The following is a 25,303-nucleotide window of genomic DNA, read 5'->3' as shown; positions in this document are numbered from 1 at the left end:
TCTGGGACAGCCGCTATTCCAAACTTTTCTTCATTTTAAACAAAAGCCTTTCTTAGGGAAACAGTCCGCGGGGCTGCAGGGCTCCCCTCAGCCGTCGCCGCAGTGAGCAGCGCCCGGCGGCAGCGGGGAAGCCCAAAACCTGTAGAATTACAAGAAAACCAGCTCCCGGCTCGCTAGCGCCTCCAGTACCCGCCACAGCCCGACCACCCGGCTCCCGGGACGCGGCCCCTCAGGCCCGGGCCTCCCCCTCCGGCTGCCGCGGCCCGGCCCGGCCTCGCCCACCATCGCTCGGGGCGGCTGCCTGCTCTGCCCCCGCCTGGCGGAGAGCGAGGGACGCTCCCCGCCACACCCGCCTACGGATGGGGACCGGCGCCCAGCCAAGCGCCGCCGTCCCCGTCCCCGTCCCCGTCCCCGTCCCCGTCCCCGTCCCCGTCCCCGTCCCCGTCCCCGTCCCCGTCCCCGTCCCCGTCCGCGCGCAGCTGCGCTCGCCCTGACAAGAGCATCCCCTCCCCTCGCCCCCACTCTCCGGCTGCGCACTCAGCCGAGCTCACCGCCCCCAATCCACTGAGAGCCCGCCCCCTCCCTCTTTGCCCTACGATTGGTCGATCTCGCTGTCTCTCCGGCGCCTCCCCTCCCCATTGGACGAGACGGGGGCGCCCCCTCCGCCCGTCCCGGTTCTGTCGGTTGAGGCGAGCCGAGAGTAAATAGAAGCAGGAGCCCAAAATGGCGGAGCCGCCGAGCCCTGTTCGTGGCGCGGCGTCGCCCGAGCAGGAGCCGTTCGGCGCCAGGCCGGCCCCGGACGCGAAGGTTTCCCGTGGGTCCCAGCCAGCCGCCAAGAAGATGAAGGGAGCCGACGAGAGGAGCCTGAAGGGCACTAAGCGCGTCAACGGTGAAGGGGGCGGTGGTGGCGGTAACGGCGGGAGCGGCAAGCAGTCGCTGTCGCTGCCAGCGGTGGTACCGAGCTACAGCAACCCCGCGGCGTGGGGCTTCCCAGCCCTCCCTTCTGGCTCCTCCGGCGGTGCGGGGGGCTTCGCTTTCCCTTCTCAACTGCCCCGGAAGCTGCTGTCGCCCGCCGTTTTGCTGCCGTCGTCCGCCTCCCCCTCCTCTTCCTACCAGCAGCACCAGCACCGCCACCACCGGCACCGCCTGGCTCTGGCCGTCGAGGCGGGAGGCTGCGGTAGCGGCGGGGCGGCCGGCGCTGGCGGCGGCAGCGCCAAGCCGAAGAGGCCCAAGGAAAAGCGGGATAAGGAGAGGAAGAAGCACGGGGCCCTGCCTGTGGTGGCGGCGGTGGGAGATGGCGGCGGGGGCCTGAGCGCGGCGGGCCGGGAGGAGAACGGAGAGGTGAAGCTGCTGTTGCCGAAAGGTGAGGGGCGGGCGCGGTGGCTGAGGTGGAGGGGGATCGCGGGCCGAGGGGCTGGGAGGAGGCATGGTGAAGGCTGGGGGAGATCTGGAAGGGACAGCAACCCCGGGCTAGGCACGGTGCTGTACGTGAAGGTGCCCGGAGCTGCCGTGAGGGAGCAGGAAATGGTTGTGATGCTCGGGTCGAGCCGTTAGAATGGCTGCCTGCCCCCGCCCCGCCTCAGCACGCGGGCCCCGGGGCAGTGTGGCTTCACGGGGTCCCGACCCGACCGTCCGACCGCGCAGCCGGGGAGGGCCCAGCCTGTGCGCTGCGCGGCGGACCCCGCTGGGAGACCGCCGGTCTAGTGCGAGTTTGTGGAGAAGGCAGCGGCGGCTTAGCCTGCCGTCAATCCTGTCAAAAAAGGGGGTGTGGAATTAGCGATGGCGTCAGCCAGAAGCTGCCAGAGGCCTGAGGTTTTCTTACCTATTAGGGAAATAAGGGTGCCTAGTAATTTATTGGAGATCTGCGAACAAAACTGAATTTCTGTGATTGCCGTGGGTGGGGAAATCGGAGAAGACCACATGTTACAAAAAAAACCCGGAATTTTAAAACTAAATCCCGAATGATCTCGTTTATTAGGCTATTAATTTTTACAGGGTAAGTCATGAAGTACTAGAGAGCACGCAGTTAAAATTTAGATACTTAGACTTTTGAAATCTCATTTAGTTGCTGCTTCTTTTTTTTTTTTTTTTTTTGTATTTGCTAAAATCTTCCAAGAAATGCTCAAGGCCTTTGGGGGAAAGGGAGGAGTGCTGGGTTAGTTTATTAGTGGGGCTGGACAAAAATGGCCATACCAGGTAAGACAAGATATTAGGCTAGATTTTGATTAGATTCTTGCTGACTGCGATCAACAGTAAGTGCTTAGGAAATAAAAGATAATGCATATGAAGACAATACAAGAATATATGCTTTTTCCAGTGTATGCTTTCCCAGTCTCCAGTGACCTTAAACCAGATGTTGATGCTTTTGCATTTACATTGAAATACAAAGAACTTGAAACGTGCGCTCCATTACCTGGTTTAAGCAAGTTTCCCTTCTTTCAAAGGAAAGATAAATTTTAGCTGTTATGTAGGCTTAGGTTACTTACAGGATGAGCCAAGCTTGTAAAGAGCAGTTATTAATATCATTATGCCTTTTTGTCTATTGATTACATTGTCTGGCTGCCTTACTGCATTTTCCACTAATTTCTACTAGTATTTTAGTCTCTGATTCACTTACCTTGGAGTACTTTTTTAATTACTTGTTCTTTTTGGTCAGCATGTTGCACGTATCATTTTGTTCTTGGGATCTTGATTGCTGGTGTACAAGTGGAATTAATAACCATATTCACTCAGATTGTCATAGTGTCCTACCAATGTTACACAATCATGTTAATAATATTACAATAACAGGATGAGATTTTTTTTGTACATTTGTAAAAAAAAAAAAAAAAAAAAAAAACGATGACACTGATGGTGTCAACTGAATAATTGTTAATTGTACCCTCCTGGAAGCAGTGATATATCCTAAAAGGGGAGGTTCTGCATCTTGTATCTAGAAAGGATATTTTCTCAGAACTAATATACTGACAGGCACAAGTACTTGACTTTTTAGTTGCTCTTTGCTCAGAACAGATCTTTTTACCTTTCATTTATTTCTTGAAAGCCTAAGTACAGGCAGCAAATAACATTTTCCGAGGCAAATGATGCCTATGTGGCATCTGAGTCTCCACATTTCTGTTTAGAGGAAGTGGTTTCTATAGCTAAAATTTTGTGGTATTATTTTCCTATATAAATGAAAAACTTTATATTCATTAGACTATATATTTTTACAGAGAAGGCTGTAAGAAAGTGAGGGATGCACTAAGTCTTCTCATGAGAGCAGCCAGCCTTCTTAAAGTGATTCGGTATTTGACTGTGGATTAAAGAACAGGTTTGTACTGTTAATCCTGTGAATAATTTACTTTTCAGAGAGGAAAGGAGAAATTAACTTCTGATGCACAGAGAAAAGAATGACTGGGGGGGCATGCAGGTTCCTAAGCACAGAGGAAAACTAAGAATGATATATTAGGGTGGGAGGGTGGAATAGGCAGAACTTGTGTATTGGGGTTGCTGGGACTATGGCATAGACTAGAAGATACCGTAGGGACTCTGGTTGCAGCAGTGAATGTGGAATGAGTGAATCTGACATACTAACACGAACGAGGGAGGAAAATGCGTGCAAAAGCTGTGTGAGAGGGTGGTGACTGATCTTGTTTTGGGGCAAAAGACGTATACGTAGGTACTGTAGGAAAGGCAAGGAAGGTTAGAGGAAGGGTAGCATAGAAGGAGAGTGAAAAAATTAGGCATCCTACAGATTTGACATCAGGGCAAATTTAGAGGATAAAAACTGAGTGGCTTGCACACACAGAATATGTAGGGGGAAAGTAGGAATAAAATGTGCCCCTTAAGGTGTGATGAGATGTGTTCGTAGAAGCTGTCATATGTACAGCTGGTAACACTTTCTAAAAATCAGCCTAATGCAGGCAAGTGCAGTCTCTTTTTCCTGGCGTCTGCAGTTGGACAACCTTTTTGCTTTTGCTGCTATGCAAAATGAGCAGCAACGTGGAATTGACAGTATTGATTGTTTTTTCTCTCATGGCATTCAGAACTGATCCACATATCGGTGTTGTACCTGCCAGAAAGAAAATTGTGCAGATGAGGAGGCTAGAGGTGCATAAGTCTCTAAAAGAGACAAAATTATCAAAAGATAAGCATCTTTTGATAAGAGATTTTTCTTCATCGTTTTGAGGCTCTGAAGATGGAAAAATTCTGTTCTCCTCTTCATGTGGGTGCACAGGATGGAGTGGAATTCCCAGTCGAACCTTTTACTGATAAGGGTGCCAGTGTTTATGAATTGGGAGGAGTCGCGTTTCTAATTGAGGAGCTGGGTGCTACGTTATACTCTGCTACGTATAACTGTTATGACAGAGAAAAAGGTTTACCCTGGTGAGAGAGAGGGAGGGTGGGTCTGCACAGACCTTAGTATTGGAGAAAATGAGGGATGAAGCTAGGGAGATTGGGGGAGGAATGGCAAGATTTGTCTCATGGGATTGTGGTATAGACAAGATAATACAGGGAATCAGGGCGCACAGTAATGCAGAGTGAATAAACATGAGGGCTTGAAAAACTGTCATCATAGAGCTTTGAGTAGTATCAATAGCATTTTCCTAATTCTAGTTTAATTATTGTGATTATGATAAGGGATATTGACACTGAGGGGGAAATTGGGAGAAGTTTTTTCACCTACCATTCAAAAAAGCTGATTTTAGGAGCTGATGCTTGTCCATTGCTTGCAATAGTGTTTACTAGATAAGAGAGCCTGGTTTTGAGGCACCTTTCTTTCCTACGTGATAGGAAGACGTTAAGCTTGGTCATAGCCAAGATGGATGATGTGTTTAAAGCTCTTTAAAATTTTTGTATTTTCTTCCTTGAACAAGTCTTCATTTGCTGGTTTGTCTGATCTTTTAATTCATTTGGAATGCCTTTAACTTGCAGAGTCATAATCAGGCCTTAGAGCTTGTGTTTCAGTTAAATGAATGGAGTTCAGTGAACCCTTTTGAGATGATCTAGCATGCAGAGAACCTGGAAGTCCATTTTGTGATATGCATGATTCATCCTGCAGATACAAGTTTTAGGCTGTTTAAAATAAGCTTAAATTTCACTTGTCAAGTACATTCTGATAGTGGAATTAAAAGTTGTGTAACTATTTTTGTTATAAAACATGGTGTGAATCTAACGGAAGTGATTGCTGTTCCAGTTTATGACTATCCTGATTCAGTTAGTCATTTAACTGATACTCTGCTCTAGCAGTTCATAGTTGAAATTGTTTTCTTAACAGTGCAAAGCTCAGCTCAGCCACTCCCCACTTCATCAGGTGACACCTGCACAAATTTTTTTTGTTTTGGTCCATAGACTTGCTGTAAGGTGTGATCCAGATACGTGAACCGTCTTTTCTGTTTTTCTTGCCATTTCTGTGTACAATTTCCCTTTCCCTCCATTTTTCTTCAGTGATCCACTTGCTGATAAGATTACCTTAGTGTGCAAGCAATTACAAAATGAGACAGGTATTTTTAACTTGCAGATGGGGGTTCCCTGTATGAACAAGAAAGCTGAACATCATACTGTAGCTTTTCTAGTCTTTTTTTTTTTTTTTTTTTCCTTTCTTAGATTGAATTTCAGGTGGGCATTTACCGGTGATTCTTCTAATAACTCTGTTGGTTTGGGTTGCATGACACTTACGGATTTTAAGCTTTCAAGAAATTGCACTTTTTGGGCTTGTTAACTTTGGTTTGCATTTGGTGGGAAGTTCATTTTGTAGTCTGACTTACCGAAGTAGGTTAGAGAAAGTTTTTTGATCTTTTCCTCTTTAGGTGCATCTTGCTAGTTTGTCTTTTTTTTCTTCTGCTAAACATTTCCTTCATTTGCTTACTTTTATTTCCTTTGCTTTTTTTTTGTAATGTGTGGCTTGACTCACTTTCCCCTCCCCCCTGCCAAACTCCTTAAATTCAGCAGTTGTTTCCTGCTTGTAAGGCCTCTTTATCACTCTTTTCTGAATTCTTTAATATATTTTGATTTAGATATGCCACTTTAATCAGCAACATCTAGAAAGTGTTCAGGGGGTTAATTGTGATATACAAGAGGAAGAAGGACTTCTCAGATTTCTTCGGATGTTGGACATTTATGTGCAGTTCAGTTTTGAGAGCTGATAGTGACATTAATGTAAGCATCCAATGTTGAAATGAACTTGGAGGAGTGTATTTTTCTCCTGAGAGACGCTGTCCCCTCTTCATTTCTGTGAAATAACCATGAAGCTTTACTAGAGAGAACGAAATCTTTCATTTTCTAAGCTGGAGAGCAAACACACCCTTTCCCTGTACCCCAGAGTCTGGCTCTGGGTGTGATTTACACAGCAGAAACTTGTTCTGGTTTTAGAATATTAAATAATTTTTCATAGTTGAAACAAGATCAGGAGGCTGAAACGTCAGATCTGAAACCTCTTGTAGAGGCCTTGTTTGCAGCTGTCATGTTCTCCACTACCGATTTCTGATGCAACTCTCCAGTACTTGAGTTTAAACTTGGCTTGTTCAGTTCTGCATGTAGAAGGTCTCCTTTAGAAGTGCGAAGATTAGAGGAATTGTGAAGATAAGATTTAAATTTCTTGGAAGTGTTCTGATTCTGAAAGGGATCTGTCTTCCTTCCTGTTCACTGGAGGTCCTGGGGAAATGTCCTTGCCTGGTAAGGGGATTTCTTTAGTCAGATCTTAGATTTTAAACTTTAATTACCAAAAGCGATGCCAGCCAAATATTCCTGGTTATCGGAATGAGAAATCTCTTAAGGTTTGGTTTGTGTTGTTTTTTTGTTTTGGAGGGGTGTGTGTGTCAGAAATACTGTGTGGGTTTTTTCACGTTCAGTAAGTCAGGAAGCCTGCTCTCTCCAGTGTACCTTGTATGACTTAATAAAAGTGCAGGTGTCAAAACCGTTAACAGAGTGGTGTTAAACGTACTTCATTTATCTGCATAACAAGATAAATATGGTTTCTTGAAGTTTTATTTTGATGAGTATTTGTATAAAGGGAGGAGAGTGCTGGTGGAAGGAATGGTGACTGATGTTCCTGTACTCCCCTCCTCCTCCCCCTTTCCTTTGGTTACAATACTGTTGGTGTTAACGGTATTGATGGTGTCCATTAGCAGTACTTTGTAAATATTTTGCCTGATGTGCACTGACAGCCCTTAAATCAGAGAGGAGAGAGGGAGGCAAGAATACTTTGAACATAATCTATGACTGACTGCTAATGTGGGTTGCCATCTGGAAAACTGATGCAAAGCAGCTGCAGCTTTTGGCATCTGGCAAGGTTGTAAAGCTCGCCTCTTTCAGTGCTGAAATACACTTGTTTGTGCTTCTGCATCTGCTTCAAGATGCAAATGTCACAGTGTGGCAGTGACCATGTTGCACATAATCCACTACAGAGCATTGCCCACTTGACTCATTGTCTATGCACTTGATTTACCTTTTTGTCTGTAGAAAGCTTGCAATAGAGGAAAAGATCTGGTTAAATTTATGGAATCTGAATGGCGTGATCTATGAATTTGTGTTTTTATTTACTACTTCTGAAATCACTTCAATCATTACGAGAAAGTATCTACCTATTTAGGAAACGGAAAACTTTTCCTATAGCCTTCAGTTGTAAATGCCTGTTTACCTTAGACTTTTTACCTTATAAAAACTCCATTGCTTTTATTTATGTATTTAACCCAACATCCAGAAAAAGGAGAAGCTTTTGGGTTTGAGGAGGAAGTATGTTTATCACTCTGAAATAATTCAGGTAATCATGGGGAGTCACTGTAAATTGAGAACACTCTTCAGATGCTATTTAGGAGGGTGAGGTGGAACACTTCTTCACAATGATATTCTTCCTGTCTCTGTATAGCACTTTTTTTTTTTTTTTAATACGCTGCTGTTGCTGCATTTTATTCATCAGTGTCCCGTTGCTATGACAGTAAAACCATAGAATATGGACTTCGTGGTGATGCTCATATTGTGAATTTGAATGAGACATCTAGAAATCTCTTCATTCCTTGGGTGTTGTTTCCTCTGAACAGGGATACTTATTCCTATAGAACTCAGTATTTTAAAAACTATACATGTGGCATTGCCTTATTTAATAGAGTAAAAAATAAATCTATAATAATAGAGACTTCTTCAGGAAGTAGAGCTTGAAAGCTAAGGAGTGAGCCTAACTCTTACTTGGACCTTCGATAGCTAATTCTTACTGTCCTTGGAATTTGTTTTTATTTATTTTTTTTTTTTTAAACTAGTAAGGAGTATTTACAAACTCTGTTTAGTCTGCAAGGAGTTATTTCCTGAGCAGTGTATTTCTCTGTCAAATCATATAAAACAAAAATGCATTTTGATAGGGGAAAAACTTCATGAAAAGATACAGGGTTGTTCCATATTTACCCTGGGATACAAATTACGTCAACTTTGGCTTTTAGTTTTAGTGTATTAAGAGGTATGTAAAGGAATAGGAAGTCTGTGTGTATGCAGGAAGAGCACATAGTACAATGAGCAATGATGTGGAAGACTCTAGAGGTTACTATGCTACAATAATGTTTATATGCATGAAAAATATGGATGTAATAATGACTATATTTTGGTTATAGTTGTCCCTAATGTGGTTGTTAAAAACAAAACAAACAAACAAAAAAAAACCCAAAACAAACAAAACAGTGGAAAATACAGATTAATGTGGAGACACCTGGATATACCATCTGCTCTTTGGAGCTAGTCCCTAAAATTCATCAAATAAACAATAAGATAATGTTTTGAGGACCACTGACTTCTTTGAGTGTTGAATGTCACAAGGAAGCTATTGTGGCAGTAGTAAGCCTTGGACCAAGAAGAAATAGCTATTGGCTGTCTCAGCACAATATAGTGAGTGGAAATGGAGACATCAGTCATCCAGCTGTGTTCTGGCCAAGTTGAGAGCTAGTGCATTTCTTAGGGTTTTGGATAACTTGAAGATAAAAGATTTTGGTATGAGTGATGTACTGATAAAACAGAAAGTGTTAATTTAAATCTGTAGTAGAGGAACTGGTATTTTCCAAGAGACTTGTTTCATTCGTTTGTTGGTGTCTTATATGGCTATTAAGTATCTTTTCTGTCACTTGAGATGTGATTCATGGCATCACGATTGACTTGTTCTCCCACCGGAAGAATTGGGATACCAGCTTTTAAGATTTGGTGGTTTCTCCCTTTTCAAAATAGAGCAGGCATAACAGGATTTTTTTTATGTCTGTTTTGATCCAGTAATAATAATAACAACAATAAAAAATTGCCTGCAAAAAAAAAAAAACAACCCCAACAAACAGATGAAATGTTAGACAAATCCCAATATTCATTACCTGACTAATCTTTTGGTTATCCCTTACCAGATCAACTTTGTTAAAAGAGAGAGAGCAAATAACTCAGCTTAAATAAAACTGAAATTTATATTGCTGGTATGGTATCTCTTAATATCTGCTAAAATGGAAAGATAGTTATTGAAATGTAAATATGCTTAGGTGTCTTTACTTACAAATATTGTGTAATGTTGATGAATTTTGAAAGGGTTATTATAAATGTTTTTGTGATTTCCCACAGAACACATGCTGTGTCTATTCCTTTTTTCATTAACCTTTTGTTTAGACTAGAGCTTTTTTAAAAATCCCCCTCCAACCTACCACCAAACAAACAGACAGACACCAAAGCAAAATACCCACACGCTTGTGGAAAAAGTTCCAATAATGGACCACAACTGTTTGGTAAGTTGTTCCTGTGATGAACTTGTGCCTTTGTTTACAAAAAAACCCAACAACTGTAATATGATCATTTATGGACTAGGGATGTCAAACTTTAGCTTCTAGTCACTGGTACATCTATATATGTTGGTTTTTTAGAGCGAAGACCTTTTTATTGAAACTTGTCTTCCTTGTTTGAGTCAAATTGCTCCTTCACCTGACTTTGAACTCAAATTGTCTTCTCATTAGCATATGAAACTTAAATTTATTAATTGATTTTCTGAAGCTTCAGTTTTTCATCATTGTGAAAATTGAAACTATTCCAGTGGCAGTTGCAATGCTGTGACATACGGAGCTAATAGCTTTTGGTACATGATGTTCTCTTGTCCTGACCATTTGGGTTACATTATTTCCCTGAGGACTTATTTCATTCTGTTCCCTATTGCAGCTCAAGCCTTTTTTTTTTTTTTTTTTTTTTTCCTTTTAAATTTGTTAGTAGTATTAGTGAAAGCTAATTGCAGAATATTCTGTGGACATGGACAGATTAGTATAAACATCTGTCTACCTTTTACTACTTTGAGATGCTGTTGCCCTACAAATGAAGTAGAGACTTAACATTTTGGAGCAGTGGTAGCCGTCACTTTTTCTAAGAGCCTTCCAAGTTTTCTTAACTTGTTCAATAGAACAAGTTTTGTCTTGTTTTCCTGTGCCAGGATCACTTACTGGTTGTTTATTCTGTGATGTGCAGATTGCAAATTGCTTAATGTTAGAGGCATTTGTCATAAAGCAGGATTTTTGTGAAGAATTTTCATGTTTCTTGGTTGACAAAGTGAGATTTGGACTGAAATGATCTATGGCTAGAGGGGATTGTTACCTTATATTGAAGAAGACACTCGGAGATGCTGGTCTGTGGCATTTTGGAAAGTCCCAAAGAGCTCTAGCCTGTATTGAACTGTATCAATTTTATGTGGTGGCATCATATGTATGGTGGCAGCAGTTAATATGGAGACTGTACTTGGAGAATTGCATTTGCCCTTCCTTGTTAGCTATGTGCCATAGACATATTTTGATTAATTTATTGATTATAATGATTATTGGATGCTTCTTAATTTGCTGATGTTGCAGAACCAACATAGCTAAGTTACAATAGATTTTGTGGTAAATTCAATCTTAAAATAATTTGGTTGCTTTTTATCTCTGCATCCCATTGAAAGCTGTGAAATGGAATATCTATAACTTAGGACAATAATCTGCAGAATTTTGGTTGAAAGTTGTGTTTGAGTTCTGCCAGACAGACTAGAACATACTTATTTTTACTCATAAACTGAAGGCGTTTGAACTGAGAATTAAGACGAAGTGTTAATACATGGGATGACTCTTATTTTGACTTAAAACATAATATAATAAAAAAATCCTTGTCTTTATTTCAGTATTTGTTTATGCTTTTTTAAGGAGAACTCTACCTCTATTGCTTATCTATTCTATGGTCTTTGAGAGAGGAAACTTGAACTTGTACATTTAAATTGGGATTCTCAACTGTTCTTTACTTGCCTCAGGCTACACACTGGTTTTGTCATCGTACTGTGATTTCTAAAAGGGAAATAGTTAAGTTTAATTTATTTCAAACCTTCCCCAGCTGCATTTGCATTGCATTTGCAATTGCTTCAGGTGTGATTTACTTGTGGCTGTTGCTGAAGGAGGTGACAGGACACTTCCATTGTTTCTTTTGTCTGGCAGTCTCACAATTGACTCTACTAATTGCATTCTAGATGTGAAAATAAACTAGAGGCTCTTTGAAAGGTTTCAGCTTGTTCTCTGCCCTTACTTATGTGTTGCTTCATTGGCCTGTGATGCTCTTCATGAGCCTGCAATAAAGGATTCTTTCAGTCTTTCTCTTGTCCTCTTTCAGCAAGGCTCAGCATTTGTATATGCTCTTCAATCTTTCTTTGATTAGTAAGTGATAGCAGAAGTCTTGTGCCTCTTAACAGTATGCAAATGTTGAGATAAAAGCTAAGTCTTCCCATGATAATTAAAATCCTGGCTCAGTTAAGCATTCAGTGCAGGTTACAAATCAAACCTGGTGTTACTGCATGCTTGCTGAGTGAGTGTCTGCTTTCAGTGTTGCTTAAAATCCTGTTGTATAATTTATGTCCTACTTCACACACTTAAGTGCAGGGGACTTACAATTTGGGGGTTTCTTTTAGGGGAGAAGCAGGCTGGGGAGGAAGCACAGGTTTGTGTTGTTTAGGAAAACTTGTTTGGATTCCATGGTCTGCTATACAGATGAATCTGCTTTGTCATCCCTTCTCATTGAACCATTAGAAGGCTGTTCCTGGATGTGATTGTTTCAGTTGCTTAGAATGAAGACTTCCAGACAGTTTTAAGCACAGCTGCCTTATTCCTTATTATTTTTGTGCCAGCATAGTTTCTGTTCTCTCCCCACTGCTTATCTTGATCTGTGGATAGACAACAGACTTATCTCAGTCACCACCTCTTTTGTTTTTTATTTTCTTTCTTAGGGTCTTCCCAAAATACGTTCTTCATCCTAACAACTGCTAGGGTTCAAGTTCTGTAGCCTTACTAGAAGACTCCTAAAAGGAAAGATATGAATGCTGTGGAGCCACGGTTATAGCGTTCATTTATGTGGATTCCTGTCAACCCTTTGCACCTCTTGTTTAACTATGAAAATGCTTCATAAATAGTTTGGTTATGGGGCACTCAGTATTGCCTTCTAGAATTGAAGGCTTGCTTTGGTTTGGTTCTGAGGAATATTTTGATTTGTTAGTAGTGAAGGTACCTGCTGCTTCTGTTTTATGTGAATGCTTGAGGAAAAGTAATTGGATTTCTCTTTGCTTCCACATGGGATTTATAATGCAAGTACCATAAATAAAACATAGAGATTGTTTCTCGGCTGTATTATTGAGAAAGCATTCTGAAGGATAACATGTAGAAGCTTGAAATCAGATTTCTTCTTTCCCTGTGGAGGTTAAAAAGCCCTGTAAACTCTTGGAGCAGGTACTTGGCTTCGGGCCAAGAAACAAGGCACAAAGTGCTGGCTGCAGTGCATTTAAGCCTAGTAAAATCTGACTTCGCTAAATCCTTGGCCTCAAAAGTAAATTTAAACTCATCTTGAAAAGATTACTCCTTGAAATTATGAATTCCCCTGGGTCTAGTATTTTTGTATGACAACTATTTAAAAACCTGGAGTGACTTGACAAAGTAAATGAATAATGAGACTGCTGAGGTAAACTGTTGCTGATTGTAGGTAAGCAAGGGAAGCACTAGTGTATTATATCTGCAGCGCAAATGCAGTGCATTTCATGTATTTCTGTTATTTACATCTTGCTGCTATTAATGCATTAGTGTAGCCTGTGAACTTAATGTAGAAGACTTTGCAGCTGACAAATTAAGTCTTCATGCCAAGCTACTTGAAAAAGCCTTTGTTTAGACTATGTGAAGATAGTTATGTGAAGTTTGTAGTGTATATGTGCACCCAGGAATATACAGACCATACTCTTTCCCCCCATTTATTATCTAATGTGTGTAACTTGAATTTCAAAAAATAAGAGCCTAGTACAGATGCAAAATAAGAGCGGAGGGTAGTAAGAGTAAGCAAAAATTAACTGTATGCAGTTAACATGCTGAGTTTTTGCATAGGGTTCCAACATAACAGAAATAAAACTTGTCTGAGTTAAATAAGCTTATGTTGGATAATGCAACAGATAAATATTAGCTTTTCATATTATAAGTACTGGGATTTCCTTGTAACTCCTCCTTTTATCCTCTTAATAGAGCTTACATAAGAGTAATATGAAACGTGCATGTGACAATTAGTTTTCTGTTCCTACTTAATTGTAAAATATTTGCATTTCAGCTCAAGTCAAAGACAAAATTAAAGAAAGGGAAAAGAAGCAAAAAGAGAAGAAGAAGCACAAAATAATGAATGAAATCAAGAAAGAAAATGGAGAGGTCAAATTATTGCAGAAAGGTAGGTTCAAACTACATAGTGGTACTTTGTTCTAGTGCTTTAAAATCTCTGTAATTGGATTGGACACTGAGATTTAATACTGTATTTTGCATTTAACTTAAATGCCATTTTTCCATGATTAGTTGGTAAAAGGGTTGCAAATTAAAACTTAACTAGAAATGTTACATTTTTAATAAAACTGTTAGGTACTGGAGGTTAAAAATATAACTACTACCACAATATTGCTTGTACAGTAGTAGTAAAGACTAGTACTTCAAGGAGTAGTATCTTTGGTACTTTTCTCTGCAGTTACTGACGATGGTTGTCATTTTATATAGTGTGGAGAAGAAAAATGAATCCATGTCACATTTTGTATCTAACATTAAATGCACAAACCTGAATAACTAAGTTGTAATTCAGGAGCTTTGTCAAATACTAAAAAATTACATGTAACAGGCAGTCTTAATTTTGGCTAATTTCTTCAATTTCATGTACTGGAATGGAATGTAATAAAGATCATGTTCTCACACTTGCTTGTACATCTACTGAATCTGAGAATTGTACAGTAGTTGAGGTTGGAAGGGACTTAGTCCAACGCTGCTGCTCAAAGTAGGGTCAACTAGAGCAGGTTGCCCAGGACTATCAGACTGTGTCTCGAAGGGTAGAGGCTCCACCATCTCTCTGAACAACCTGTATCAGTATTTGACCGCTCTTGCAGTAAAAGAAGTGTTGTCTTATGTTTAAAAGGAATTTCTTTTATTTCGATATGTACCCTTTATCTCTTGTGCTGTTGCTGGACACATGTGAGAATAGTACTGTATCTGGGGAAGAATAACATCAAGTGCTGGTACATACTGCGGGCTGACCAGCTGGAAAGCAGCTTTGCTGAGAAGGACCTTGGGGTGCTGGCAGACAAGCTGACTATCAACTAGCAGTGCACCTTCATGGTAAAAAAAGGCCAACAATATCCTGGGCTGCATTAGGAAGAGCATTGCCCACAGGTTGAGAGAAGTCATCCATCTCCTCTACTCAGCACTGCTGAGGCTGCGTCTGGAGCACTGTGTCCAGTTCTGGGCTCCCCAGTACAAGAAGGATATGGACTTACTGGAGCGAGTCCATCACATGACCAAAGATGGTGAAAGGACTAGAGCATCTAGTAGGGCCTGTTGCAATAGGAAAAGGGGTAATGGTTTTAAACTAAAAGAGGCTGGAGTCAGACTAGATGTAAGGAAGAAATTTATTACAATGAGGGTGGTGAAACACTGGAACAGGTTGTGCAGAGACATGGTAGATACCCCATCCCTAGAAATGTTCAAGGTCAGATTGGACAGAGCTCTGAGCAACCTGATCTAGCTGAAGATGTTCCTCTGTGTTGCCAGTTGGTCCTCAGCCTGTGCTGGTGCATGGGGTTATTCTTCCCAGGTGCAGGACTTTGCACATCCCAGTGCTAACTTCATGAGACTTCTGCTGGCCCATTTCTACAGTCTCTCAAGGCCCCCCTCGCTGGTAGTGCAACCCTGTGATTCATCAACCACTCCTTCCAGTTTTGTATCATCTGCAAACTTGCTGAGGGTGGGCTCTGTCCCATGATGCTGGCTGTTAATGAAGATGTTGGATAGTATTGGCACAAGGTATCAATGCCTGAGTTACTCCTGTAGCAACTGTGTTCCAGCTGGACTTTGTGCTGCTGATCACAGTCCTTTGAGCACAAGCAGTTAAGCCAGTTCTTGATCGACCTTACTCTTCACTTATCTAGGTCATGCTGCATCAGTTTTTCTGTGAGGATGTTGCTTATTTAAGTAGACCAAATATCTTTTTCTAATCTATTGTTTTCAGACTCTGCTTTTGAAGTTAGGAACAAATTCCTGATATATTTTTCTGTTATCTTGTCAAACTTGGATTTCATTTGCAAACAAAAAACTGAAACCCCCAAAACAAAACATTATCTTCAACACATTCATATGAGGTCAGAGGCATGGAACCTTGTAATTGCTACATCACGTATTATATGCTATGCACAGCTCCAAGTAACTGTATCAGCAACTATGAAAGCTTAAAAACTGTGTTGATCAGATCTCAACGTATCGGCTTAGACCATGAGGAATGTGTAAGCCGGTGACTGACTTCCTGTGAAAAGAACAGATGTGGCTTGTCTTTGCCAAGCATGAAAGGAAGTTGGTGGTTGAGATACTAGGCGACACTTAACTGCCTCAACAGTGAGGTTCTTCAGGTTTTGTTTGTGTACCAGCCTTTCTTTTTTTTTTTTACCCTGTGTCCTATTTCTGTTGCCATTCAGCAGATGAAGTGGAAGCTGCAAAGACAGCGAATCTTGTTACACAGATCTAATAAACGATACCTAATGAGGGTATTTGGCCTCAAATGGTGCTTTATTTTAAATTTAATGTAAAAAAGCATATGCACAGAAGCTGTGTTAGAACACCTCTGCTGTTCTGATCTAGTTTAGTAGCAGGATAGGTTATTCTCACAGAGAACAATGCTACAAGTGCATTAGGTGCCTTATCCTCATTTCACGGATCTGATATGTTATCAGTTAAACATCATGTTTTAGGTTTTCTTTAAGATGTTGGTGGGAAGTGTTTTGTAAAGCCTATGTTTGCTTTGCCAGTACCCTGCAAAATTGATTCCTCTTTCAGGGGAAGAAGTGTGTCAGGAGAGCAGTTTGAGAACAGATAGATCATCTCCACTGCATTTGTATCCTGTTCAGAACAGCAACTCTGGATGTCTTCTGTGGGCTTCCAAAATCTGACTGGATGTGCTTGTATGTGCTGTGAAGTTCGTATAATATCTCCTAATTCCTTCTGCTGATCTACCTTTACATCCTGGGAGCTAAGGGCAAGAGAGCAAAGGCAAAAGTGCTTTTAAGATGCAACTTCTTGTATGTGTCGGCGGTCAGTGCCTCTGTGACCTTCTCAAAGGTTATTAACACTTCATCTAAGGATATCTTGGAATCATAGAATCATCTAGATTGGAAGGGACCTTTAAGATCATCAAGTGCAACCATCAACCTAACACTGCCAAGTCCACAACTAAACCACGTTTCTAAGCACCACATTTACCCATCTTTTAAGTACCTCCAGGGATGGTGATTCCACCACTTCCCTGGGCAGCCTGTTCCAATGTTTGATAACCCTTTCTGTGAAGAATTTTTTCCTAATATCCAGTCTAAACCTACCCTGGTGTAACTTGAGGCCATTTTTCCTCTTGTTCTATGGCTTGTTGCTTGGGAGAAGAGACCGACCCCCACCTCTCTACAACCTCATTTCAGGTAGCTGTAGAGAGTGATAAGGCCTCCCCTCAGCCTCCTTTTCTCCAAACTAAACAACTCTAGTTCCCTCAGCTGTTCCTCATAAGACTTGTTCTCTTATTCTGTTCCTGTGGAACAAAAGTTAAGGTCCAAGCCCTTTTATTTTGAGCTCAAAATTCATTTTGTGGGCTTAGGAACAAAGGTTTGGAACTAATCTACTTTCTGTTTCTTTGAGGTTTTGGTTTTGTGGTTGGCTTTTGTGTGTGTGAAGAGGCTACAATGCTGGTCTCTTAAGAGAGCTTATTTTCTGCTTCTAGGCATTAGATCTGTATCTTGTTGTAAAATGTTACTCTGACCATCTGCTGAATACTTTTCTTCTTAGGTTGAGAATATTGTTAATGTTTTGGGTTTTGTCTTTGAATTTTCTTCTGTTTGTGACTTACTTTCATTGAGGGGGTGGAGGTAATAGTCTACCTGACTAGTTAAACTAGCTGTCCAAGATAAAAGGTGGCTCATTATAGAAGAGGTCAGTACTGAGGGAGCAATGGCTCTTGGAATCATACAATCTTTTTGGTTGGAATAGACCTTTAAGATCATCAAGTCCAACCGTTAACCTAGCACTGCCAAGTCCTAAACTGTGTGCCCCCAGCACTAATCTACATGTCTTTTAAATACCTCCAGGGATGGTGACTCAACCACTTCCCTGGGCAGCCTGTTCCAATGCTTGACAACCCTGTCTGTGAAGAATTTTTTCCTAATATCCATCCCAAACCTCCCCATGGCACAACTTGAAGCCATTTCCTGTTGTCCTATGACCTGTTACTTCAGAGAAGAGACTGACCCCCACCTCGCTATAACCTCCTTTCAGGTAGCTGTAGAGAGTGATAAAGTCTCCCCTCAACCTCTTTTTCTCCAGGCTAAACACAACCCCAGTTCCCTCAGCCGCTCCTGATAAGACTTTTTCTCTAGACCTCTCACCAGCTTCATTGCTCTTCATTGGAGATACTCCAGCACCTCAGTGTCCTTCTTGTAGAGAGGGGACCAAAACTGGACACAGTATTTGAATTGAGGCCTCACTAGTGCTGAGTACAGGGGCACAGTCACTTTCCTGGTTCTGCTGGCCACACTTTTGAGGGAGACTTGGTGCATAAGCCTGATTCTTGTGCTTTGAACTGAATGCGGCAGAGTTTACTTATATTAGGAAGCTTAGGGATGTAAGCTGTTTGTCTGCCTAAACTTGGGTTGCCGTTCTGTTGAAAGCAGTGATAAAACTTGCTCATGTTGGAGAAGGGCAACTCTTAAAAAGGGTATTTTTGCAGTTCCTGAGGCTGCTAAAGGAAATGTATTTGGCTTTTTCAGAAAGCCTGATGGCTTTTCTTATGCATCTAGAATGAAAAGCTTTTTTTGTCATCCTTTTGCACTTGCAGATGTATTCTCTGTAGAATAAAGATATATAATTGCCCCTTTTTCTCTCAGTCTGTTATGTGGAAGGGAGAGCTCATTTCTTGGAAAAAAGGTTTTTGGCACATGCATATTGTTAAAAAAAATTGGGAAATATGTGATTTAAACTTGCTTTTCAAAAAGTCTGCATAATGAAAAAGTTAGCTTTTAGAAATTGAAAGTTTCATACAAAAAAAATTCACAGCAATGTGACATGCTGAGTTACTGGAGGTTCTGCAAAAAGAAAAAGCACTAATGGGCTTATTTGTAAACTATTTGTGCTTTCTCTTTAAAAAAAAGTCAGCCTTATTTTTCTCATTATATCAGAGCACAGCAATTTCTAAAAATGCAGTAGGAGAAATTCTTAGTGTGTGTTTCTGCAAGATTAAATGCCTTGATTTATGGAATGCCAAAACGCAGGGAAGAAGGGAGAATGAACATCTGTAAGTACAAATTGTTTTCTAAAGCTTTTTATTAACTCTTCTGGGAGAAATGACACTTATTTTAACCGCACGTTCTTATGAATCTTTTAATTTTTTATAGATGGGTTTTGCACAGAAGCAATTATAAAATTGGTATATTTAAGATGAGGCCTACCTCTGAGTCATACTGCGTACTTTTTCCTATCCACTGTATTTTGTCTTTGTATGTCTTTAGGGAAAACGTTGAAGGATTTGTATGCAGTGCATTTTAGGTGATGGGCTGTTAAGGGGATGGGAAAGACTGAGGTAAGAGTGCAGGGCACACAACCCATCACACCGATTTGCCTGTAATACTGATTTTGCTTCATGGTCCTTATGCACCAAGTTATTAACTTTTACCAATAAAATATAGGAGTATAGAGTGAAACACAGATGTAAAATATAGGTAGGGTATGTGCGATGAGATCACTGAGAGCAGAGCTCTTCTATGTGGGCCTCAAACATTTTCCAGAAGGAATGCATTAAATCATTTGCTTACCTTTTGTGTAGCTGGTGGATCACTTTCCCAAGTTTTCCAGAGATGCCTTTGCTGCTGCTTGCTCTTGGTTCCTTCCCATACCTTTACATGACTGATTCATTTCTACCCCTAAAGTTACTTCTTGTGTTCAGCTAGTGCATTCAGTTGGCTACACAAATCTTTGAGAACCTAAAAGGAACCAACAATGCTGGACTCAAGCAGTCTCTACTGTTGTCCAAGCAGGGTGAGACACTGTCAGCGTGTGCTGCTTTGGGATGGAGCATGTGGCAGCTGGAGGGAGAGCTGTACTGTAATAGCTTTGAAGTGCATCTTGCTGGAGGTGGGGGTCTGGAGTGTGAAGCAGAGACTTCAGGTACATCAGTGAAAAGCGAAAGTCAAGTCTTTTACCACTGCCTGCAAAATCTATGCAGGTTAAAAGATTTCTGTCTGTCTGTCTTTGGTTGGAAGAGATGTGAAATATTGGTCTGAAAGCTGTGGATTCAAGTTATGATAGACTGTGTGTAGCACATGCACATGTATTATTTGGAACCTCTATGGCGAAGACTGGAAATAATTGTAGTCTTTTAATTACCTTTTTTCAAAGACAAGGAATTCAAAGATAAGACTTCAGAGAGAATTGCAATGCTGTCACATTAATAGGAGCTCTTCCTTTGACAACAGTGTTTCTACCTTCAGCTTATTGCTAGTAAGTGTCTTTGGGTAAATTGCTAGGCTGGGTGCCCACAAAATATTTTTCATTTGCCCTGTAATTGTATTGTGTATGTGAAGTGGGTTTCAGTTCTAATTTTCATGGTACAGATTAATTAAAATATTGTCATAATCAGTTCAGAAAAGAGGTCTGGTTCTATATGGTTTGCTCTACTGTCTTTCAAGTTCTTTCATAGCAGGGTGAAAAATGCTTGTAGAGTGTGTTTGCTGCCTTTGCTGCTTGAAGTGGAAAGTGTTATTGAAATAAGATGATTAAATAGGACTTTTTAACCCCATAGTATATCTTAAGATCCAGAAACTTGGAAGTTTTGTCCTGCATGATTCTTCTTACAGATTCTTGTTCTCATGTGCAGACCTATAATTCTGAACAGAAATCTGCTGTTACACCACCTTGCCAAGTTTCGATGCTTGCTTTCAGTCTAGGTGGGATTTCTGTTGCAGTTTTTATTTTGGATATTGATTTATTTGGTGAGTAGAGACTTAGGAGTAGGTAAGGAAGAATAGGTTGCTGCTTTTTAAGATACTTTTATAAAATACATAAAATAGTTAATCTATAATTTTATGTATATATATTTAATGTGGTACCTCAGGTGACCAGACTCCAAAGACTGTTTGCAGACTTTGTATTTTCTGTTTGTTGTAGAAGAATTAAATAAAGACATTTTAGAGCTTTATATTTTTTTATTCATTGCTTTATAAATCTCTGCTTATCTTAAAACGTCCCATTGAAGCTTTTGTAAGTGCAGTTGTTAGAAAGGGTACAGGAGGAAGCATGTTAGGATCTTCCTGTGCAGCTCTGGTGAGTAACAGACAGTTATCTTAATGAGCTAAACATAGTAGAAGTCAAAGTATGTCCTTGTAGCAACTTCTATCACATCTTGTGTTTGTATGCCTATAAATGTCACATTCTGAAAATCTCAAATAGCTTTTCTCAGGGTGGTTGTGCCTGTTCAACTTCGAGGAAGGCTGAGACAACATGAAGTGAGATTATTTGACATATTTTAGGCTTGACTCTTCTGATGTTTAAATTCAAGCTTTCAAGCCTATAAATAGAACAAGATAGCTGTCAGTTCTCAATTGTACTCCTGCTGTTTGGTTTGTTTCCTGGGCTATGTACTGAGGCACCTTGAAGTTATGTTTGTTTTCAGCACATGGTCTATTAGCTTTTCAACCTGTTGGCAGGTGATCTTGTTCATTCTCCTTAGTTGCGGAGTGACTACATTTTGTGTCTGATCAGAATTCCAAGTGCATGTTTTAACTCTATTAGTAAGTCATTTGTTCTAATATTTTTGAACTATTTTATAACATGTTTTTCATTAACTCATCAATTTATTATATAAAATTATATTTATTGAAAATGTAATATAAATTTATTTTAATATATGTGATGATATGTTAAAATATAAAATTCTGTCAGTTAAATATCTGGCAGGTGCAAACTTGAGGATTTTTCAGGATCTAAGAGGCTTCTCATGGTTTTTTGTATGCTGGGTGGTTGGTTTTTTTTTTTTTTTTTTTTTGCTACTGTAAGTGGTAGCGCCTCCAAGAACACTTGTACTCTCTGACTTCATATTTTATTTATTTACTGGTTGGTGAATGGTGTCTTGGCTGTTCCTGTTCTGAGCTATTTTTCAGTTGTTTGTGTTTATGAACTTTAAATTCATTGGAATATCCAGGGGGACGCTTCTGTGGTTTGAACTGGGATTTCTGTGTTGACTATTTAAAGATTTAGCCTGAAGAGCTATAGCAGAGCTGAGTTGTCATAAATTCCTAATATGTCAGTAGCTTTAGTCTGAATTGCAGTGATAATGCTAAAAAATGCTTGAGTTGTGTCTGGCCATGTGGGACTATGGGAAGGAAGAAAGTGAAAATCAGATTGGCTGCATCGGAAGTGTGGCCAGCAGGTCAAATGAGGTGATTCTTCTCATCTACTCTGCTCTCACGAGACCTCTACTGGACTACTGCATCCAGCTCTGGAGCCTTCAACATAGGAAAGACATGGACCTGTTGGAGCAAGTCCAGAGGAGGGCCACAAAGGTGATCAGAGGGTTGGAGCACCTCTCCTATGAGGACAGGGTGAGAGATGAGAGAGTTAGGATTGTTCATCCTGGAGAAGAGAGGGTTCCAGGGGGATGTTATAGCAGCCTTCCAGTACCTAAAGGGGGCCTACAGGAGAGCTGGGGAAGGACTTGTTATGAGGGCATGTAGTGATAGGACAAGGGGGGGTGGCTACAAACTGGAGGAGGGTAGATTTAGATTAGATATTAGGAAGAAATTTTTCACTCTGAGGGTGGTGAGGCACTGGCACAGGTTGCCCAGAGAAATTGTGGCTGCCCCATCCCTGGAGGTGTTCAAGGCCAGGCTGGATGGGGCTTTGAGCAACCTGGTCTAGTGGGAGGTGTCACTGCCCATGGCAGGGGGGTTAGAACTAGATGATCTTCAAGGTCCCTTCCAACCTAACCCGTCTATGATCCTATGATTAATTGGAGGTTACTTCTTACCTATCACCTTACTGGAGAGTACTAGGCAGAACATCTTGTAGTACTGCAGTAGGAGATAGTTGGTACAGGACCAAGCTAAAGACTTAAATAATGTTTTGTAGCTGATGACAAGAATAGCCAGGCTGATCTCTCACTGCAGAACAAATAGTGCACCTGCAGCTGGTTGATATTGCTGTGACTTTTTGTGTGCCATAGAGCGAGGAGCAAGATTCTATGTTCCAGTACTTCTGTTCAGTTGAAAAATCTAGGAAGCGTGGTTCCTATTTAGGCTTCTCTGCATAGATGTTCTGTCCTCTGTGCTCCTGCCCCCCACCAAGTGCTGCTCAGTTCTGTTAAATTTTGGTAACTGAGTCCTAAAGTGAGGAAGTGAAAACTGATGTTAATTACTGGCTACAGTTAAATTCTTGTTCCTTCCTGTTATTAGCTGTCATCTAGAAAACTGTGGGGAAAATAACAATTTGTTGCTGTTAATGTTGTTGTTTTTGTGTATTGGTTTTTTTTTGTTTGTTTTTTTTTTGTTTGTTTTTTTTTTTTTTTTTTGAAACCTCTGAAGTTTCCCCTCTAATAATTTTGGGGACTGTGTCCTCAAAGTTGAGAAACACAGCTGTAGTTGAAACAACTGAAATATCTGCTGTGAGGCAACTTGCTTACTGCCCTAGGGAGACATTGACAGCCGCTGTTCTTTTTTGGTGTCTGTTAGCCAGGTGTCACAGCAGCACTATTGGTTTTGGAAGAAGCAGCACACTTTGCTTTAAAGCATTTTGATACGTGCAGCAGTGGAGTTACTGAATAAGCGTGTTTCTGCTCCTCTCTACAGCTAATGCAAAAGAAGAATAAGATGAAAGTACTTTATTAGGCATTGCTGATAGCAATTCCAGTATTTCAGCAAACTAATTCCTTTTGGTATTGAAGTCTTTGCAATTTCTGAGCAGCTTTCAACACCTACTTCAGAGTGAATCTTTGAAATTCAGCAGAGCAGAAGCCTTAGGCTAGAAATGTGCCCCCTCCTCATTCTGTGAAATTGTATTCAGGCTTTGCTGAGAAATACTGCTTCTAGAAATCAGTTTTCCATTTTGTGTCTGTATTCCTCAGGAAAACTTTGTCTGTACACTGAAATAATTGAACACAAATATTCTAAAGTTGGGCATATATTGATGTCAAAGCCATATTGGGAACTGTACAGTGAGTGTGTAGGTGGTGCTTTACTAAAGGACCAGGGGAAGAAATTATAGTCTGATCCATATTAAAGTTAACTGTACTACAATGTTATCTTTAAGCTGAGAAACTGTATAACTTTAATGTTAAATTTAAAAGTTTAAGCTTTTGGGTTAGGAAACTTTCTCTTTAGGTTTGTTAGGGACTTGGTCCTATCTCATATATGTTAAGGTAGTGTGTGTGTGTATTTTTATTTTCACCCTTAAAAATTCAGCCTTGTTCAGTGCTCAAGGTGCACAGATGAAGGTGTGGTGGGCAGTGTAACTAAGCAGAGTGGTTTGCTGCCACTGATGAGGGGTGGGTCCTGCTGCTCCTCCTCATTGCCTGCTATCTATGGTCTCCATGCTCTAGTTCCTGTCTGACAGTGCTGTGAACCAATTCTGTTCACTAATCTAACAGCAAAGTGAATAGTTTTCTGCTGAGCCGTTAAGTCAATTTACTGTGCAAATAGATGACCATCAGTCTACCAGAAATGGTGTAGGACTGTGTACCAGGGGCGATGGCAGAGTGGGGAGTTGGACTCTACCTGCCTGTGGCAATGAGGTCTTTGATTGCTCAGCTGTATCATATATCCACATTTGAAGGCCAAACAAATAATTATATATTTAATGTTTTTCTAGTCTTTCAGTATTCAATTTAATGTAAAAAAAATATCATTTTCTCTAGGAAATACAGGGTCTGACGTATCTAAAAATAATTTGTCTTAAGTATATCATTTAATTCACTTTCACACTGGCAGCAGAATTTTTGACAGAATTTGTCTTGTGTATGCAGTAGCGTAAGCTTGTGTGAATTTGAAAAAGGCTCAAAACAACTAATCAGTTTTTGAAGTCGTTATCTTTCAATTTCTGCTTAAAGTGCTTTTAGAGAACTAAGTTTTACTCTTGTTGGTATGTAATTTTTTTAAGCCTTTAATTCTAGTAATGTTTTGAAAAAATCCTATTTGGAATCCCTTTCTCTTCTGACTTCTGTGCTTTAAGGCTTTTTTCCTCCCCAGTGGCGTCAGTAGTTCAGACTCTTGAAGAAGGGATTAATATTTTGTCTCTCAAGGATAGGCACTCCCCATTTTGATTTTCCTACCTCTCTTCCCAGTTGCAAGTTGCAGTTCAGGGGTCTGTGCTACATTTTTTTGTTATACAGCCTTTTGTTCCTTCAGTGATTGTTGCTGTCTTGATTCCCAGGTATTTCAGAATTAAAAATGGTCTCAGTTCTATCCTTTTTGTATATAGAAATCCAAAAAGTCCTGTGGAAGAGAAGACAGTTGTGTTAAGAAATGAGAGGCTGCCAGCAAATAGTTATTTGGTTCCAAATTGTACACATCATTTTTTGCAACTTTTCATGATCTGGGAAAGCGTGTACCAATGAACTTAAATAATTGATATATGTGTATATGGCATAACCCTTGTGGTCTGTGATTAAAAGTAAAATCAGCCTATGTTATTAAAATATCTGTATTTAAAACTGAACAGAAAATTTCTTTTCAAGCTGGAAGGAGGACTGTGTTGGATACCAGAAAAAGAATTATTTTTATCGTGTGATTAAGAGCTTTTCT

The 25,303-nt window shown here is 40.5% G+C and overlaps 1 protein-coding gene across 2 annotated transcripts in view; it reads left to right on the top strand.

Moving 5' to 3' along the window:
• The first annotated feature begins 674 nt into the window (after window positions 1-674).
• RSBN1L (round spermatid basic protein 1 like) overlaps window positions 675-25,303 on the top strand; it is a 54,561-nt gene continuing 29,932 nt past the window's right edge. The window contains exons 1-2 of one of the 2 annotated variants that reach the window (XM_082489969.1): window positions 675-1,363; window positions 13,570-13,683. In XM_082489969.1, the coding sequence (XP_082346095.1) occupies window positions 724-1,363; window positions 13,570-13,683 (754 nt within the window). In that variant the 5' untranslated portion in view covers window positions 675-723. The remainder of the gene's footprint in view (window positions 1,364-13,569; window positions 13,684-25,303) is intronic. The other variant, XM_082489968.1, reaches the window with a different exon arrangement.

The sequence above is a fragment of the Vanellus vanellus genome (assembly GCF_965231255.1).
Source record: "Vanellus vanellus genome assembly, chromosome: 1".
Taxonomy (NCBI): domain Eukaryota; kingdom Metazoa; phylum Chordata; class Aves; order Charadriiformes; family Charadriidae; genus Vanellus; species Vanellus vanellus.
Note: the sequence above shows the minus strand (reverse complement) of the source record. Positions and strands in the feature narration are given on the sequence as shown.